The 19,465-nt window shown below is 38.2% G+C and overlaps 1 protein-coding gene across 1 annotated transcript in view; it reads right to left on the minus strand.

Annotated features, from left to right (window-relative positions):
- wdr93 (WD repeat domain 93) overlaps window positions 1-19,460 on the minus strand; it is a 69,071-nt gene extending 49,611 nt beyond the window's left edge. Inside the window, 7 exon segments of the mRNA XM_059952912.1 lie at window positions 748-851; window positions 7,436-7,514; window positions 10,746-10,810; window positions 12,890-13,091; window positions 13,727-14,020; window positions 15,094-15,215; window positions 19,385-19,460. Of these exon segments, the coding sequence (XP_059808895.1) occupies window positions 748-851; window positions 7,436-7,514; window positions 10,746-10,810; window positions 12,890-13,091; window positions 13,727-13,987 (711 nt within the window). The 5' untranslated portion in view covers window positions 13,988-14,020; window positions 15,094-15,215; window positions 19,385-19,460.
- Between the last annotated feature and the right edge of the window lie 5 nt (window positions 19,461-19,465).

Below are 19,465 nucleotides of genomic sequence, written 5' to 3' on the forward strand. Positions count from 1 at the left end.
CATTTCTTACAATGAAAAAGATTAAGCTCTGCAATAGATTAGCAAGGAGACATGAATGGAGGATTCACACTATTCCATCTATGCATAGTTCTCTGCCACTGTCAGCCTCTAGGTGTTCCTATCAATCAATTTTAATAGCATTACATTATAAAGTGGCACATAAGTTATAACAACTGATCCACCTAATTCTCTGCAGATATGCATATAGCAATCTTGACCTGCAGGGCATGGGACTCAATCTGTGTAGTGTATCACAGGAAGAGCACGTGCAGACACACCTTGGAAGTATGAGCCTGATGTTCCCGTGGAGCAGGCATTTCTGCAACTGCTCCACAACTGCCGTGGGGCACAATTCTTACAGTCTGGCACCCTTCTTAGACTGCATACCCATACGGTCTCATCAGCTGCAACCTCTGCAGGAATCTGCCATCAACAATTATGCAGGGCATTTTCTCACAAGAATTGGGATAGAAGCAACATTAGCCATTTTAAAATTATAATGTACAGGTTTTCTCTTACAGGTCAGCCTATTAGGTGACTAGTGTTATGTACAACATCTGTTCAACTCACCAAAAGGGATGAATTCCAATTTCAAGCTTGAACTCTAAATGCTAACATATTTTTTCCCAATGAATATTAATGAACATGTCACATAATTCGAGCATGTAAATGATATTGTGCTTAGGCTTCTATTAATGAGCACCCTAAAGCATGAACTACAGTGTGCTTTAGTCACTGATCACTTACCTCAGTTTGTTCATTTAGTTCCACAAACTTTAGAAACTGATCTAGCTCCTGAATCCAATTGTCTTTCATCAGTCGATACACCTCTAGCCAAATCTCACCTTTGCCTAAATAAGGAAAAATATTCATGGAGAAAAAAGTTTGAAGCTAATAAAATATATTCATATACGACAGAGCAAACTGAACAATACATTGTCAGAGGTGCAGTTTTCCACACTATACAATCTGTGGTCATTGTATTAGATACCTGAACACCTGCTCAATATTGCAAATATCAAATTAGCCAATCATGTGGCAGCAACTCAATACATAAAAGCATGCACACATGCTCAAGAGATTCAGCTGTTGATCAGACCAAACATCAGAATGGAGAATGATAGATCTTGCCAATTAAGGTTGTTTCAGTATCTCAGAAACTGCTAATCTCCTAGGATTTTCACATGCAACAGTCTCTAGAGTTTACACAGAATAGTGCAAAACTCAAAATAAACGTCCAGTGAGCAGTAGTTCTGGGGTAAAAGCACCTTGTTAATGAGATAACTCACAAGAGAATGGCCAGATTGGTTCAAGCTGACAGGAAGGCGGCAGTAACTTAAATAACTACATATTATAACAGTAGTGTGCAGCAGAGCATCTTTGAATGCACTACATGTCTAACCTTGAAATGGATCGGTTAAAGGCACGGACATTCATTCAACAGTCGCTTGATATTGGAGGTACCTAATAAATCAGCCAATCATGTGTCAGCAACTCAATGCATAAAAGCACGCAGAAACGGTTGTGGTAGGACATACCTAATAAAGTGACCCCTGAATGTAAATCAGAAGCTAATACTTAACCCAAAGTTCAAAGTAAATTTATTATCATCGAACATAAATGTCACCATATACAACCCTAAAATTCATTTCCTTGTGGACAATCACAGTAACTAAAATACAATAAGTCAATGAAAGACCACACTCAACAGTGCAGACAAGAACCAATGTGCAAAACAAAACAAACTGAGAATATACAAAAAGACAGAGAGAAGAAATAATAATAATAATAAATGAATAACCAATAAATATCAAGAAAATGAAATGAAGAATCCTCGAAAGTGAGTCCAATTCAGTGTGATCATCTCCATGATGAGGCAAGTGAAGTTCTAACCTTTCCTCAATGGATACCAATGGACTCACATTATTATTCAATGGGACTTTTACTGCTCTGAAGAAAGAGTAAATATGCCATAACTGCAACACTTGGAAGAAATGGTTTCTTTACAGCTGCTTCACACTACATGAAGCAGTAATGCATGATATTCATTATCCCTGGATTTCTTTCACCTTTAAAGATAATCAGAACTGAATAATACAAAACAAACATTTCCAGGTTAGATTTTCATTCTGGATTCAGATATTGTAGTTGTAGATATTACATTTACTTCAGTATTGTAAATGAGAATTCATACACTCATATCTATGAAAAGATCAGATTAAGGTTTAATCCAGAGACCTCAAGTTGGTATGAGTCTATTCCACATGGAATTGATTAACATAGATTTATTATTGAATGTGAAGAAACAGAAACAATGGATTAAAATGACCCATCTCTCAGCAACATCTGAACTTTGGCTTAAGTACCTAACTTCTATCCAGTTTGATTTATGATTTTGAAGTGTGCATAATGGAAAAGCAATATTAAACCAGAAATTACACCAGTGGTAGGTTTTGTGGAAAGAATGTTAATTAGATTTTTCTGCTCACTGTCGACATCTTCCAATACTTGCACCATAAATTGATATAATATCATTAGTATTAGCAGTGCCACATGTTATCCAGTACATCAAAAAATTTCCCTACATGAATAACACCCGTTAACCTCTGCCTCGGTGGTTTTAGCACATCTACACAAAGTGTTGTCAGAAGAAATCCATCATCAGTGGCCTCCGTCGTCCTGTTCCTGCTACCTTCTCACAGCTGCCAACAGAAAGAAGGTGCAGGAGCTTCAGGATTTACATCATCAGTTTCAGGACCAGTTATTACCTCTCAACCATCAAGCTCTTTAACCAAAGGAGATAACTTCACTCAACTACATTTGCCTCAGCATTGAAATGTTCCCACAACCTATGAACTCACTTTCAAGGACTCTTCATCTCATGTTCTTGATATTTATTACTTATTTATTTGATATAATTATTTCTTTCTTATTATATTGGCATAGTTTGTTGTCATTTGCACACTGGCTAAATGCTCGAGTAGGTGCGGTCTTTCATTGATTCTATTACAGTTGTTATTTTAAAATGGATTAATTGAATGTGCCCTCAAGAAAATTAATCTTAACATTCTTTATGGTGACATACATGTTCTTTGATAATAAATTTACTTTGAACAGTTGGCTGAGAAACAAATATTGTCCAATAGATTTGGTAAATTTTCTTTAGGTATTTCTATGGAATATTTTAAATTTAATTGGATCAGAATTCAACATCCCTTCTGAACATGTGCAATATAGCATTTTGTACTGCAGTACATAATCATCTTGGATTACATGCTTACATTTTGGAATAGTATTTAAATCCTCAATTTTCCTATTTCAACTTTGAGACATATCACTTAGTAGCAAAGCTCATGCTTGGTAGATAGTTGTTTATTTGTATGTTTATACTAATCTGCCCACCACACCTCCAACAGTGCTCTCAGGTTGGCTGCAGGATCATCAGCCAGGGACCACCACACATCTCCCTTAGCCTTGTTACATCTCCTGGTGGTGAAGCAGTGGCAGGGATATCTCCTGCCACTCTCTGCAGTTTCCAATGGGTTAGTCGGCCCTCAATTTCAATAACAATATGGAAGCTAACACACAAAATAATGTAAGTGTCCAGCTCACTTTGTTCCAGCAGCTTTGAATTGCTGAAAAAGTAACGGCATGTTAGAAATATAGAATTATTTTAATGTCTCAAACTCTTTGCTCTCAATAAGTGAAAATTTTAAAAAGAAATGTATAAATACAGAATTTTTAGTAATTTCTCTTGGAACAGTTTTGTAGAAATACTTTCGAAATGCTGAGTAATTTTTCTCCCACATAGTGCTTTGATCTCAATAAATTGGCAAATTTGTAAGGTGCTATTTATGTCAGCCCACGCTTCATTTTGTCCTTTCTCCTCCCCTGCCAGTTTCCCTACATGGATACATGAATCTTGTGTTACGTCAATCCGAGAGCTAAACATGGATTGAGTGTCAAAATGCTTCCTCATTTATATATTTTATTTTTGATCAACGTGGTAGTGGATTGACATGATATTATGCAATCTGAATGTGACCTTTTCCATTGAAGGCAATAGTCTGTAAGTAATCGGCCAGTGCACACTTTGCACAAACTCTTTAAGATGCCAAGATTGATCAAGATGGGCAAAGATTCCAAGACTGTTCTCAAATCTTAGGAAACAGCACTTTTTGACAAAATATACCTACAGTATAAAAGATTGTAAGATGACAGATTATTCTGGTACCTCCCAAACTCGAAGTGCTGGAACATGGCAACTTATTGCGAATTCAGCAGATCCATTCATTAATTCTACTTTTATCAAGCTGAACCTTAACTCCAGATCTCCCTTCCCACCAGCCAGCATACAAGCATTAACCTACAGATTATTATCCTATTCAAGACATAATAAATCAAAATAGGAGTTACGATTGAAGGAGGGTGATCTTTAGTTGTCTTTGCGGCTAATAAAGTTTCAAATATTCTAAAAACTTTCATGATTAGTTATTCTACCTCAGGAAGATAATACCTATCCAGCCACTCATCAAAATCCACAGTCTTAAAAATCCGCTGAAGGGGCTTGACCCGAAACATTGACTGTGCTCTTTTCCTTATATGCTGCCTGGCCCGTTAAGTTCCTCTAGCATTTTGGGTGTGTTGTATTAAAAACCTGTTAGTTTCCTCTTCTCTTTGGAATATTTAATCCATTTTAACTTATATGTTTGAAACCCTCTACATTTCATAATTTTGATCCCAAGTCAGCCACAGTTTAATTCTTCAAAAACCTTCTTAAAAGTCCTCAATTCCTTCTTAAAGCACAATGATATTTTATAATGGTAGAAAAAGGACACCAGCAGGTACATGATGACTCTCAGGAGGGTGACACGACAGCATAGAGTTAGCGCAGTGCTTTCGTTTTCAGATCGGCGTTTAATTCTGGGCAATGTCTGTAAGGAGTTTGTACGTTCATCCCTTGCCTGCATGGGTTTTCACTGGGTGCTCCGGCTTCCTCCCATATCCAAAGACAAATGGTTCGGGTTAGTAAGTTATGGGCATACTATGTTGGCATTAGAACCATTGCAACACTTGTGGGCTACCCAGCACAATCCTTGTTGATTTGATGTGCATCACCCGTATGTTTCAATGTACATGTGACAAACAAAGCTAATTGTTATCTTTACATCTTTATCTGAACTCCCTGCCACATCACATTCGAAGTGTCACCAGCTAATTTGTTCTGTACTGTACAATAATAATTTATGCATATTACTTTATTTATGCAAAATATAGTTGTAGTTTTTACTCTCATGTTCCTAAGTTACTGTGTTTCAAGTGTACTACTGTGCTTTACACCCTGGTCCAGAGAAATGTCTCGTTTGACGGTGTACATATATATAGTTAAATGACAATAAACTTGACTTGCCTTTTTCATCTTTTATGTTATAGGTCCTGTTCCTCCTCTCCTAACTTCCTCATAGCTCCGTATCTTAATCTCTCACACAGGCCCATCAACTCCTCATTGATTGTTTTTGCCATTCTACAATAAGTGGTAATTTACAGAAGCCAATTAACCTACTAGCAGATTTTCGGGGTGTGGGAAGAAACCCATGCAGAGCTGGAGAGAATATGCAAGCTGCATGCAGAAAACACCTGAGGTCCATATCAACCTCAGATCACTGGTAGAGTAAGGCAGCACCACTAAACACTGTGCCACCATTTTTGACAAAAGACTTTTGAAGAGAAATTGTGCCAGAAATGCAAGTTTGGCTTCACCATCCCCCAATTGGTCATTGTAAATTATCCTGTGATTAGGCTAGGGTTATATCTCTAAAAACAAATTTTTGAAGTCCATCTATTTATTTAGAGATACAGTGTAGAATAGGCCTTTCAGGCCTTTCGAGCCACAGTGCCCAGTAACCCCCAACAACCCCTGGTTTTACCCTAACCCAATCACAGGATAACTTACAGCTTGATTTGGCCTTAAAAATAAATTTTTGTATTTTTCTAGCTCATCAGGTAGCTTATTCAGAAACTGCATAACTAATTCCAAATGTTTACAATTAACTCATCGTAATAATAGTGCTGTGAAAATACAATGGAAGAGTTAACACTGTTCATTCAGCCCTAAAGATGATTCATCATAAATCATCATGTAAATGTGCTTGATGCTGTTGCTCCTGAGAGGTATTTCATATTTAGTCACAGAGTCACAGAAGCATGGAAACAGGCCCTTTGGTCCAACTCATCCATGCCAAGATGACTCCCTAATCTGGTCTGATCTGCCTGTGTTTGGCCCATATTGTTTGAAACCATTCCTATACATATGTCTTTTTAAAGGTCCTCTAAATGTTTTAATTGTACCCACTTCACCATTTTGTCTGCAGCTTGCTCCATATACCTACCACCTGTTGTGTGAAAACTCTGCTCCCCAGGGTCCCCTTTAATTTTTTCCCCTCTCACCCTAAACCTATGTCTTCTAACTTTAGACTACCCTATCAGAAAAAGACTATGATCATCCACCTTATCTGAGCAACCCAAGATTTAATAAACCTCCAAGAGATTACCTCCTGGTCTCCAAAGCTCCAGCAAAAACAGCCCCTGTCTATCCAGTCTCTCCTTTTAACTCAAGTTCTCCACTCCTGGCAATATCCTTGTGATGCTTTTTTTTTGCCAACCTTAAACCTTGATGACATCCTTTCTAAAGCTAGGCAACCAGAACTGCACAAAACACTCCAAGTACTGTCTCATCAATGGCTTATACAGCTGTAACATGACCTCTCAACTCTACCACTTGGTACTCCGACGAATGCCTTTTTAACCACTTCGTGTACACACACACACACACACACACACACACACACCACCCCCTTCATGTTTATACCTGTACTGCTATGTCTATCTGTTCTACAGCACTTTGCAGGACCTTACCATTTACTATGAAAGTACCGTCCTGCTTTAACTTTCCAAATTGCAATATTTTGCACTTGCTCGAGCTAATTTCCATCCACCATTCCTTGGTCCACTTTTCCATTTTCTAGAACTAATTCTGGATCCTTTTGTAATATTAGATAACCGTTTTCACTGACCAGTATACCACCGAGTTTGGGAACATTCACAAACTTACGAACCATGCCACCGACATTCTCATCCAAATTGTTATTGTGTAGATGATCAACAACAGATGACCATTCATCCTGTAGCACACCACTGGTTACAGGACATCTTTTATACAAGTTTGTTTCTAAATGTACTTGTTCTAGTTTGAGTATTGTGACCCATTACAGTATATTCATGCTAGGTACAAAACAGTTCAAACACACGATTTATGGCTGAAAATTATACTTTTCAAGACATCTACAGCTTCAAATTAGTGACTGCAGCAAAGGCAGCCAAATGAAGAAACATAAACTAGAAAAGGAACATGCTAAAACTTTAAAGAATTCTTTACCTTCAAGAGTCACACCAGCATAGTCTCCACCATCTGATAATTCAAATTTACTGCAAGTGTTTCTTTCACTTATATTCTCCTTAGAAACAATGAGAACAGAGATTTAGATAAGTTATAGATTGCAATGTGTTTATGTTTTCACGCATTACCCTCAAGCAGGAAACATCACGAGCATTAACAGAAAATTGTTCTCAGTTTTTCTTTAATCTGAAACACATACAGACCTGCTGTATATTATTTTACTGAATGTTTTATACTAAAGAAGATGGTCCAGCGAAATTGGAATTCAAAGGGATTTTGTGTCAGACAAATCTTTCCTTATAAACTAAGGGACATCGGCAATTTTTACTTACAGTGCATTGGGACCTTCTAACTCTGGTTTGAACATATTTTAGTCAGTTATCTTAAATGAACCCATTATTAGTTGCCTGACTCATCATTCCTTGGAAGTACTTGTTCAGTTACCGTGGTTACAATATCAATGGTTCTCTGCATTGTATGTTTTTAATAGTCAGAGTTTATTTGTACAGAACAGGCACTGCACCATGGCCTTGGTATGAATCAATTTGAACACACAAAAAAATTGAAGTAATGTGTCTAGTGGTTTTTCTTATAGGAATAAAACAGCTTTGTAAAACCAGAAAGACAGCATGGACGTGGGAGAAAAGGTAGGAGAAAGGTGACTCAGCCAACTTCTGTGTTTGTGTGGACACCCCCACAAGCAATTACTTGTCTTGACTGAGGAATCAGGGACCTTGATTGAGTCCTATGTTCTGCATAGCCACAGGTGGTGTGGGATGATCAATGAAGCAGAGGTCAGAGCATCCAGTTCATTTGTGATTGGTATCAATAGGCAGTGGTCATCAGAACAACTATCAATAAAAACTGAGGCTAGTTCAGGAGGAGGAACTAGAAGTGAAGAAGGTCAGTAATTTAAAATTCCTCAGTGATATCATTTCACAGGACCTGTTCTGGGCACAACATGTAAGTGCAATTACAAAGAAAACATGGTGTCAGCTTCTTTAAGAGTTTGCAAAGATTTGGCATGACAATCAAAAATTAGACAATTTTTTCTAGATGGGTGGTGGAGTGTATATTGACTGGGTGTATCATTGCCTGGTATGGAAAGACCAATGTCCATAAATGGAAAATCCTACAAAAAATAGTGGATACGACCCAGTCCACTACTGGTAAAGCCCTCCCCATCAATGAGCATATCTACATGCAACGCTGTTGCAGGAAAGTAACATCCATCATCAGGACTCACGCCACTAAGTTCAGGAAGTTAATACCCCTCAATCATTAGGTTCTTGAAGCAAAGGGTATAACTTCACTCATTGCCATCATTGAAATGTTCCCACAACCTATGGACTCACCTTCAAGGATTCTTCATCTCACGTTCTCAATATTCATTACTTACTTATTTATCACTATATTTCTTTCTTTTTGTATTTGCACAGTAGCCTGTAGCTACTCCATCCCATGAGAATATGTGCCTGACATAGATGATTGATGTCTTACAAAACTGGCACTTGTCCAGTGACAGTTCTAACTCTTCAACTTTCAGGCAGTCAACACCTTCAGTAGCCTTGTCTCATACTCTTCCAAGGTGCACCTGAACACTATGAGATCATCCAAGTACATTAGCACCTCAAACAAGTTCATATCCCCAACAGTTTTCTCTATGACATGTTGGAAAATAGCTGGTGCTCCTGTTATGCCCTGGGGCATCCTATCAAATTGAAAGAATCCAAGTGAACATATGAATGTCGTCTTCTCCTTGTCAGTTTCACTCATGCGTATCTGACAATACTCACTCCTTAGGTCCAGCACACTGAACCATTTCTCTCCACTCAGACAGGCCAGCACATCCTCGATCCATGGAACAGAATCCTGGACAGTGACTGTACACTGGTTCAGTGTCCGATTATCAACACAGATTCGTACCTTTCCATTCTGCTTCCTCATCTCCTCTATGGGTGATGCACAGGGACTCAGTGACTCAGTGATAATTCCGCCTTCCTTCTGTTTCCGCAGATGCTGCCGAATGTCCTCCACCCCTGCAGGTGCTAATCGTCAAGACCTTTCTCCGAAAGGTGTGTCCTCTGTCACTCAGATGGTGTGGTGAGTACTTTTGGAGCAACCCACATCAAACTCATCAGCAGAAGAGATATTCTCAAACTTTAACATAATCTCTGTCAGCTTCTTTTCATCTTGGGTACCAGGAAGTCACCTAAGTTGAATGATTTGGCTGTCAACTTTTCTGATCCAGGAAATTATCTCTATCCTGGTTTTCTCACAGGAAAGCTAGATATTATGGTCACTGGGAAAAGACGTGCCAGCAGCATCTCTCTTCGAGGTGTTCCTGACAATCTCTGTCATCCTGTTTATGTGCACGGCCAATGGTTTCTGCAGTTCAGGCCTCACCAGTACCCCAGAAGGTAAGCATGACTCCTCTTCGCTGTCTTCCGGAGCATCTGTCAGGAGGGCCTCAGAATCAGGCATTCAGGTGATTTGGGGTTTCCCATCACTCTGGCTACTTCCCCAGGCCATAACACGACAGGTTTGGACTGGGTATACCATACAGTTCCTCATCTGTGTTCAACATCCAGCCTAAGATGAGCTCGCACTTTCTCAAAAACAGCTCAGAACACTGGGTGAGTTCACCAGGTTTTCAGAAAAATTCTCTCCAATTCTCTCTGCAGGATCCTACTAGCCTTCTCGCAATAGGAGTATTTGTTCCCACAAGAATGGAAGCTTCACCCTTCTCAGTTGGGTCAGGCAGACCAACACCAATGTATCAAGGGCCTCAGCTACCCCAGCATCTGCTTTGGAAAACTCCAGCTCCAACAAGAAGCTACCATCATATGGGTAGTCATCAGTACTAAGGCCCCAAACGTAAATGTGTCAAATACTGATCATAGAAGGATCTGTACAGTAGAGTAACCTGAGAACCTGTGTCAAGTATGGCTCTGAACTCTGATATCCTGAGCTCTAACTGCACTGCACTAACTGCTATGCTACCATGACCACTGTAGTGTGTAATTGTACCCATTGGGAAACTCCTCTGGGAAATTTTTGAATTCTTACAAAATTGGGGACAAATGGATCCAATTTCTAGAGTACAGAACTGCATCTCTCTAAGGTAGGATTGACGCTGCCAGTTGTTGTACACCAGCTGCCTCTTCAGCTTGAGTCACCTATACCTACAATAGACTGGATTCAATCAACAAATCTTCAAAAAAGGCATATCAAAAGTACAGGATTTTCATCAATTCTATCTACACAATTCATATGATAAAAGACTTACAGATGCATTGAAAATTTTTATAGAGGAAAATATGTCACCATAATAAAAAAGGAGATGTGCCAAACCTAAAATGAAAGAGAAATAAGTTGTTACAAAACGCAACAAACATGTCCTTGACGAGAAAATGTGATTTTTTTGAGGTAATTTTTATATATATATATATAAATAAATAAACACACACACACACACACACACACACACACACACACACACACACACATCATCGTAAGAAGATAAATTGAAGCCATAAATCGATAATGAAAGCAGAAAATGTTGGTATTACACAGCAGGTTTAGTCAATATTTGAAGAAGATTTGCATTACAAATGTCAAAATAAAATTAACTCAGAATATTCCAATTTTATATGTGATTTTGTTTGAAGGGATCTTTTAGTACCAGACCTGGGATTTTTAAATCGGGTCATTCCACTTGCTGAGTCACTACAATTATGCAGGACATGCTAAGGCAGATCTGAAGCAAATTACATAGAAGGAGACATGGTTTTGAATACTTTTGGTAATGATATGGAATGACTTGGTCACAAGAAATAATAAGCAAGGGATACCATAATGTATGTTTTCCCCACCATGCACAAGAATGATCTATTAGAATCTGGTTTTAGGTGCTACCTGCGTAGAGCTGGTCAGTTCTCTCTGTGCACTGCATAGGGGCAAAAAGAATTAGCAGGGAGTTGATAAGTTGTGAGGAAGAGCTTGTTGCAGGAATACAGGGAAATAAGAAGGGGAATGGGACTAGACTAAGTACCCCACTGTGGAGCTCGTAAGGACTTGAGAGGCTAAACGACCTCTTTCTGTGACACAAGTACAAACCTTGATAACACGTGGAAAGTAATTAGCAATTAATAGAAATATCATATAAAAAGTCAAGGGCACAGGAGCATTAAAGATGACCAGATTCCTATCATAATATGCATGAGTAACTACACCTAGGAATTATCAATCATACATTACATTTTTAACTTCAAACCATGCTGTACTCTCACTTCATTAATAATTTTAGTGAATTTTTGACAAAGAACTAAGAATCAGGCCAATGCAAAGCATATTTAAGCAATTATATTTGGGGGAAATATAACTTTTACTTAAATTGGAGATTGCAAACATAAAATCGATGTTGCTCTACTCCAAAAGTTGGTTAACTCTAAAACTGTACAAAAATTAATTTAAAAAATAATATGATTATTTCACTCTAACCTCTGTTGATATAATTGTAGTTCAGTAGCAATGATGAACTATTGGGCTCTTTCCAACTTCCAAGTACCTCAGAGATTACATTAACACTCACAAAATGCTGGAGGAACTCAGCAGGTCAAGCAGCACCTATAGGAAAGAATAATGAGTCAATATTTCAGGCCTAGACAACTTTTCAGGACTGCAGGGGAAGGGGGAAGATGCCAGAATAAAAATGTTGGGGGGGGGGAATTGGGAAAGAGGCTAGCTGCTTCCTTCTGAAGAAGAGTCTTGGCCTGAAAACTTTGGCTGTTTACTCTTTTCCACAGATGCTGCCTGACCTGTTTAGTTCCTCCAGCATTTTGTATGTGTTGCTTTGGATTTCCAGAATCTGCAGACTTTCTTGTGTTTGTCACATAACACTAAACACTATTTAGCACATTCATTGTGGCATAGTGCAGAAAAAAAAATCTGCTTTGACTGGTGTAGAAGGAAATGGAGAAAGTAACCTATTATGCAAGAAGGAGCAAATTGCGCTGTGAAATTACCAATATGAACCAGGAGATCAAGAGATTGAGACATTACTGCTCTGACAATGAGTCTTCAGCCTGTTATTTCTCTTTCTACTGATGCATCTTGACCTCCTGAACATCTTCATCATTTTCTCTTTTCTATATTGTCTAATACAGTTGACTCCTTTGCTTGTGAGTCTGAGATAGAAAATCCAGCCAATGTTCTCTTTTTACTGATGTATGGTAATTCCTCATAGGACGTATGTTATATGTAAGTGAAAATCAGTGTATGGTTTCACTGTGACATTCCTTACAAGCAAACAGCTCATAAATTAAATGAACTGACGCATCGAAAATAACAAATTACAGGAGAAATTGGCAAGGAATCAGAGGCTGAAATAAGAAACAGTTAAATTAAATGATAAACACTTCTAATAAGTACCCATATCATCCACGGCAGCAAGCAAATGAAGCTGGCTTCCAACACTCTTTACTTGAACTGCAACTATCTCAACATCCTCTGTCTGCCAAACAGTTTTAACAGTGTGATTCTCCATATTGAGAACGGCTACTCCCTCGGAAAGTCCAGCAAAAATATAACTCCCATCCACAGAACCTGCAAGGCAGTTTACATTGCCAGGAACCTGCTCAAAAATGGAAAGGAGATAGTGATACAGTAATATTACAGTAGCCAAGAACACCACAGAACCATTGATTTTTACATAGCCTTTTACATGACTAAAAAGTTTACTCTCATCATAAATCAGTATTACCCTTTCTTTCTCTCCCATAATCAAATCTCTTCACAGTGCACCCAAAAGTATTAAATATACTTTTTAATTAGCCAGAAATATGTTCAGTAGCTCAGGAAGAAGCAATTGGTTTATCATGTCTATTCCCTCGATAAATTAAAGAGCCTACCCCAAACGTTCTCACGCAATTTCATAGATGAGTTTAAAAGCCTTCTGTTAAATAATTACCTTATGTAAGAAAGGGAATTCAAGTGCCAGTGCAATTGGTCATATCAATACTTCAGCCTTATTTATCTCACATTTAACAGACAAGCATTTGGTTCAAGGACACTCCAGCACAGGATGCATTTTGAAGTAAGAAGGGGAGAAAACAAAATTATATCAACTGGGATACAAGTAGGAGAGAGGGATTAGTTAACTCATTGGAGGATACAATGAAATAGATTTGATAACCATTTTTATGAAGCATGCTATATCAACAGAATTTAACCGTTAAATTTGATAGATTACAAAACACACTTACTTACCCGAATCTCCTCTGATGATTCACACAAAGGTATTTTTTTCTTCAATCTTTCAACTTCCCTTTGCGCTTCCCTTTTTTCAATGATTTCACAAGAATTTTCTATAATGCGGCCAATTAATTTATCAATCATTCTGAAAGGCTGGGGTAACTCATCAAACAGTCGCTCTGGATCTTTTAGATAGTAGTCATTTTCATCATTGTCATTCCAATTATGTTCAGAAGGAGATGGTATTACCAAATGTTTCATAATGTTATTTGACATTCTTTTAAGTATCACAACTTCAGTTTTTCAACACTTAAAAAGATAAAAACATAAGAATATGAGAAAATAGAAACAGGATTTGGCCACTCAGTCCCTCAAACCTGTCTCAACATTTAACATAATCATAACTGATCTGCTTCAGGCTTCGGCTCTTCTCCTGCACCAGTTCCCCATTGAGTTCAATTCTTTGATCTCTCAAAAACAAATCTACCCTTCATTTAAATACCCCCATTGAATGATTAGCCTCAAAAACTTTGTGAAATACAGAATTCTCACAATTCATCACCTTTTCACGTAGAAGTTCCTGTATACCTCAGATTTAATGACCACACACTTATCTTGTAACCTCTTTCAAGACAGTTCCACCTATGGAAACATCTAAGCATCTACACTTTTGTGCTTCCTCTGGATCATATATGTATTTCAATAAGTTCATTCTTCACTCTTATAAAAACAAAAATTACAGACCGAACATCTTCAGCTATGATGTGATAACCTTATGATCCCAAAAATAAGAGTAGTGAATCTCTTTTGTGCAGTTTCTAATGCTGGTATATTTCTCCTTAAATAAGCGGACCAAAACTTTGTACAGTACTCCAGGTGTGGCTCCACCAACACTAGTACAATTACAACAATACTTCCCTAAATCTAAACCCTAACTCTCTTGAGTAAAAACCACAATGCCATTTGCTTTCTAACTACATGTTTTAACTGCCTATTTTTGTGATTCATGCAGAAAATTTATTAAGTCTCTACATGCTGCATTTATCCGCAATCCTTCTCCATTTCAAGTACCTACCTGTTTTGCATCCAAGAATCAAACATTTTACTACACTGCAACACATACAAAATGCTGGAGGAACTCAGCAGACCAGGCAGCATCTACGGAAAAGAGCGTCTCGACCCAAAACATCGACTCTACTTTTTTCCATAGATGCTGCTTGGCTTCCTGAGCATCTCTAGCATTTTGTGTGTGTGTTGCTTTGGATTTCCAGCATCTGCAGATTTTCCTGTGTTTGTGATTTTAACACACATACTCTTAAATATAGAACTTATTTCCAATATCTTAAACTCTCAGTTAACCAAATAAATTCATAATTTCTTACTTGTTTCAATCTTCTCTACCTTTTAGAGTGAAACAATTTGTAAAAATCAGTCTTGTGTTATTATGCTTTCGGCTTCAGAGTCTTGATTAAATCAACATGTACAGATGGGATGAAAATTTCATCTGTTGATTACAAAGAGTACTGAGTGAAATTTCTTGTTCATTTGGTTTATAACTGTATAGTATAACCACAAAATGATGAGTGAGAACCACAAATTTGTTAAACTTGGAGTGCATTTATAAGACTGAATTGAAGTGAGTACTTGATTATCATATGTGAAGCTTTCCTTACTCTGTATTTAATTATTTTATAACCAATAGATTCTATTTACCTCAAGAAGATTGTGGTGAACAACCTTTCTCAAGCACCACAACCCTTGCACAAAGTCATTAGTAGAACAACTTTAATGGATTTGGTTCATCTAACCTTACATCAAAAGCAAAATAAAAGTTCAATTCTGTTATTGACAGGGACCAGGCTTCATGACTGTGATCCTATTGGTCAACATATTCATGTACTATGCCAACAAAGCAACAGAATCAGAATCAGGTTTAATATCACTGGTATATGTCATGAAATTTGTTAACTTGATAGCAGCAGTACAATGAAATACATGATAAATAAATAAAGAAAAACAATTACATTGTGTGTGTGTATATATATATAAAATAAGTAGTGCAAAATGAAAAATAGTGAGGTAGTGTTCATGGGTTGAATGACCATTCAGAAATCAGAGGGCAGAGGGGAAGAAGCTGTTCCTGAATCATTGAGTGTGTGCCTTCAGACTTCTGTATCTGCTTCCTGACAATGACAATGAGAAGAGGGCATGTCCTAGGTAATGGGGATCCTCAATGACGGACACTGCCTTCCTCACGCACCGCTCCTTGAAGTTATCTTAGGTACTATTGAGGCTGGTGCCCATGACAGAGCTGACTAATTTTACAAGTTTCTGCAACTTACTTCAGTCTTATGCAATAGGACCCCCACCCCCACACCACATGGAGATGCAGCCAGTCAGAATGCGCTCCACGGTACATTTGTAGAAGTTTTCAAGTGTTTTAGTTGACAAGCCTAATCTCATCAAACTTCTTTTAAAATATAGCCAAAGTCTTGTGTTCTTTATGGCTGCATCAATATGTTGCATCCAGGTTAGGTCCTCAGAGATATTGACATGAAATTGCTCACTCACTCCACTTTTTATCCCTCTCTGAGGATTGGTTTGTGCTCCCTCGTCTTACACAGATTTCAGTACTCAGTTTGTAGTTAAGTAGTTTGCAGATTCAATGTGAATTAGTATGTAAAACAAATAAAAACTATTTTTATACATATACTGTACATCCAACACTGTGCAAAAGTCTTAGGCACATGTAAAGCGAAGATGCTTTCAAATAAAATGAAATGAAAAGTTACTAAATATCAAAAAAATTACTACGAGAAGATGTTAACACTAAAAAACCAAACCAAATCAACATTTGGTGTGACCGTCCTTTTAAAACTGCATCAATTTTCTTAGGTATACTGCTTTGTAGTTTTATAAGAAAATTGGCTAGTAGGTTGTTCCAGGCATCTTGGAGAACTAGCACACAGTTCTTCTGCAGACTGTGGCTGTCTTGCTTGCTTCTCTGTTTCCAGGTAATCCCAGACAGCCTCGATGACGTGAGAGCAGGGCTTTATGGAGGCCATACCATCTGTCACAGGACTCTTTGATTTTTTTTTCACTGAAGTTAGTTCTTTATGACCTTGGTTGTATGTTTAGTGTCATTGTCATGGTGCAGAATGAAGTTGGGATTGATCAGAAGCCTTACTGATTGTATTGCATGATGGATGAGAACATATATACTTCTCTGCATTGAGGATTCCATTCAGACAGGAGGTCTGTGGATGAGAACAAAATTCCTAGATGGTATGTTGCCTCCCAAGTGCCAGGGTCTGTGACATCTCAGATCAAATCCTCAGCATTCTTAAGTGGGAGGGTGAACAGCCAGAAGTCGTGGTCAATGTTGGTGCCAATGAAATGGGTACAACGAGTTATAAGGTTCTGCATAAGAAGTTCAGGGAGTTAAGTGCTAAGTTAAAGGGCTGGACCTCCAGAGTTGTGATCTCAGGATTGTTACCCATGCCACATGCTAGTGAGGCCAGAACTAGGAAGATTATACAATTTAATACATGGCTAAGGATTTGGTGTAGGAGGGAGGGGAAGATTTTAGGATCATTGGGCTCGCTTCCAGGAAAACTTGGAGCTGCACAGAAGGGACGGTTTGCATGTGAACTGGAAGGGGACTAATATCCTAGTGGGAAGGTTTATTAATTCTGCATGGTGGGGTTTAAACTAGAGCTGCAGGGGGACAGGAAACAGATTGCCAGTTAGCGAAGAGGTTGTGGAGGCAGATTTTGCTAAGTCCTCAGACAAAGTTAGGAATCAAAAGGTCGAGCATGTTGCGACTAGTGTCCAGAGCTGCACATATTTCAATGTAAGGAGTATCGTAGGAAAGGCAGATAATAGTGTTGAAGGTGGTGTCGCTGGTTTACAAACAGAAGCAATGCGTAGTGAGGAGAGGCTGTTGATAGGGCAAAATTGCAGTCAACAGAATGAATTGCAACATAAAAAGTGGACAAAATCAAAAAGGGTGAATACAGGACTGAAGATGTTATATTTGAATGCATGCAGTATACAGAATAAGGTAGATGAAGTTGTACCACAGTTACAGATTGGCATGTATGATGTTGCAGGCATCAATGAAACAAGGCTGAAAGAAGATTATAGCTGGGTGCTTAATATTCAAGGGTACTCAATGTATTGAAAGGACAGGTAGGAAAGCAGAGGGAGTGGCGTTCCTCTGTTAGTAAAAAACCAAATCAAAACATTAGAAAAAGGTGACATAGGGTCGGAAGGTGTTGAATCATTCTGGATAGAACTAAGGAACTGCAAGGGTAAAAAGAGGAGTGTTGTATACAGACCCCCAAATAGTAGTAAGGACATGGGCTACAAATTACAATGGGAGATAGAAAATGCGTACCAAAAGGGGAATGTTACGACAGTCATTGGGAAAATCAATATGCAGGCAGACTGTGAAAAATCAGTTTGGTGCTGGATTACAGGAGGTAGAATTTGTAGAGTGTTTATGAGATGGCTTTTTTAGAGCAGCTCATGGTTGAGCCCAGTAGATGATCAGCTATTCTGGATTGGGTGTTGTGCAATGACATCTAAAACATCTAAAATAAAATTTATATTAAAAAAACCGAGTGTCTAAAACTTTTGCATGGTACTGCATACAGCTATCATCTCCATGTTGTAACTTCTTGACAGGTGAAAATTCTGAAGATTATATCCACTCTCCCATTCATTGGTGATGAGGTGTAGCGTTGCAATGAGAAAAACATTAAAAAGGATCAGGACAATGAACCTTGTTTACTGAGATCGGTATGTTGTACACCCTTTAGTTATGATCACAGTCCATATACCATCAGAAGTAAATGTCAAAAAACAACAATCTAATCAGAGAGATTACCAGGTGGTCAGAGCTTCTAAAGCCTCTTTGAAAGAAAAAGCAATATCTTAATTGGCTCTCTGACCTTTTTCAGTTCAAGATAGAGAAGAAACATTCAGGATGATATTGAGAACCTTGAACAATGCATCAGATGTACACAGAAGTCAGCACGAATAGCAGAAGAAATATGTCATCTCACAAACTACCTACCACTAATCCCAGCTTGCACCTCCTGCCCCAACAGCAATGTAGTCAGGAGGTCCTACAATCATTTCCGGTCCTGTTAGGCACACAGAACTTATGCCCTCTAATTTTTGATTCCCTGATCCTGGGGAAAAGGCTATGTCTCCTATCTGCACCCATTCAATACCCTATTGCAAATATGCTTCAACTTAACTTGAAATTACACCTGTTATATAGACTTCTCCACATGAAACAGCTGTTCACTATACCTTGATACAGGTGACAAGAACATGCCAATGACCAATTTTCTACTGCACTTAAGTAATTTAATGTAAAGAATAAAACATGTAATGCTCAAACCTAATAATTCAATCCAGACTCCCTGGACTGTTTTCCGAGTGGAATCAACATTATAACAAGCAAGTTCTATATAAAGGGAAATATACATAGACTCTTAAACTTTTCCGTAAGTCTATATATACTTTAATGAAAATTGCTTCTTATTATGTTAATGGCTGGCCATAGGCTTCGTCATAGCAGTTGACGATTGTTTTAAGGGAGAATTGTTTACAAAAAGCAATAAACAATATAATAAATTAAAATGAAATAAATGCACCAACCTGCACAACTTTCAGGCTGAAGCAAATTGTCCTTTTGGCTTGCGGAGAGAAGTTCGTTGACGCCTCCCGTTGCTAGGATAC

This window comes from Hypanus sabinus, chromosome 28 (genome assembly GCF_030144855.1).
Source record: "Hypanus sabinus isolate sHypSab1 chromosome 28, sHypSab1.hap1, whole genome shotgun sequence".
In the NCBI taxonomy this organism is placed as follows: Eukaryota; Metazoa; Chordata; class Chondrichthyes; order Myliobatiformes; family Dasyatidae; genus Hypanus; species Hypanus sabinus.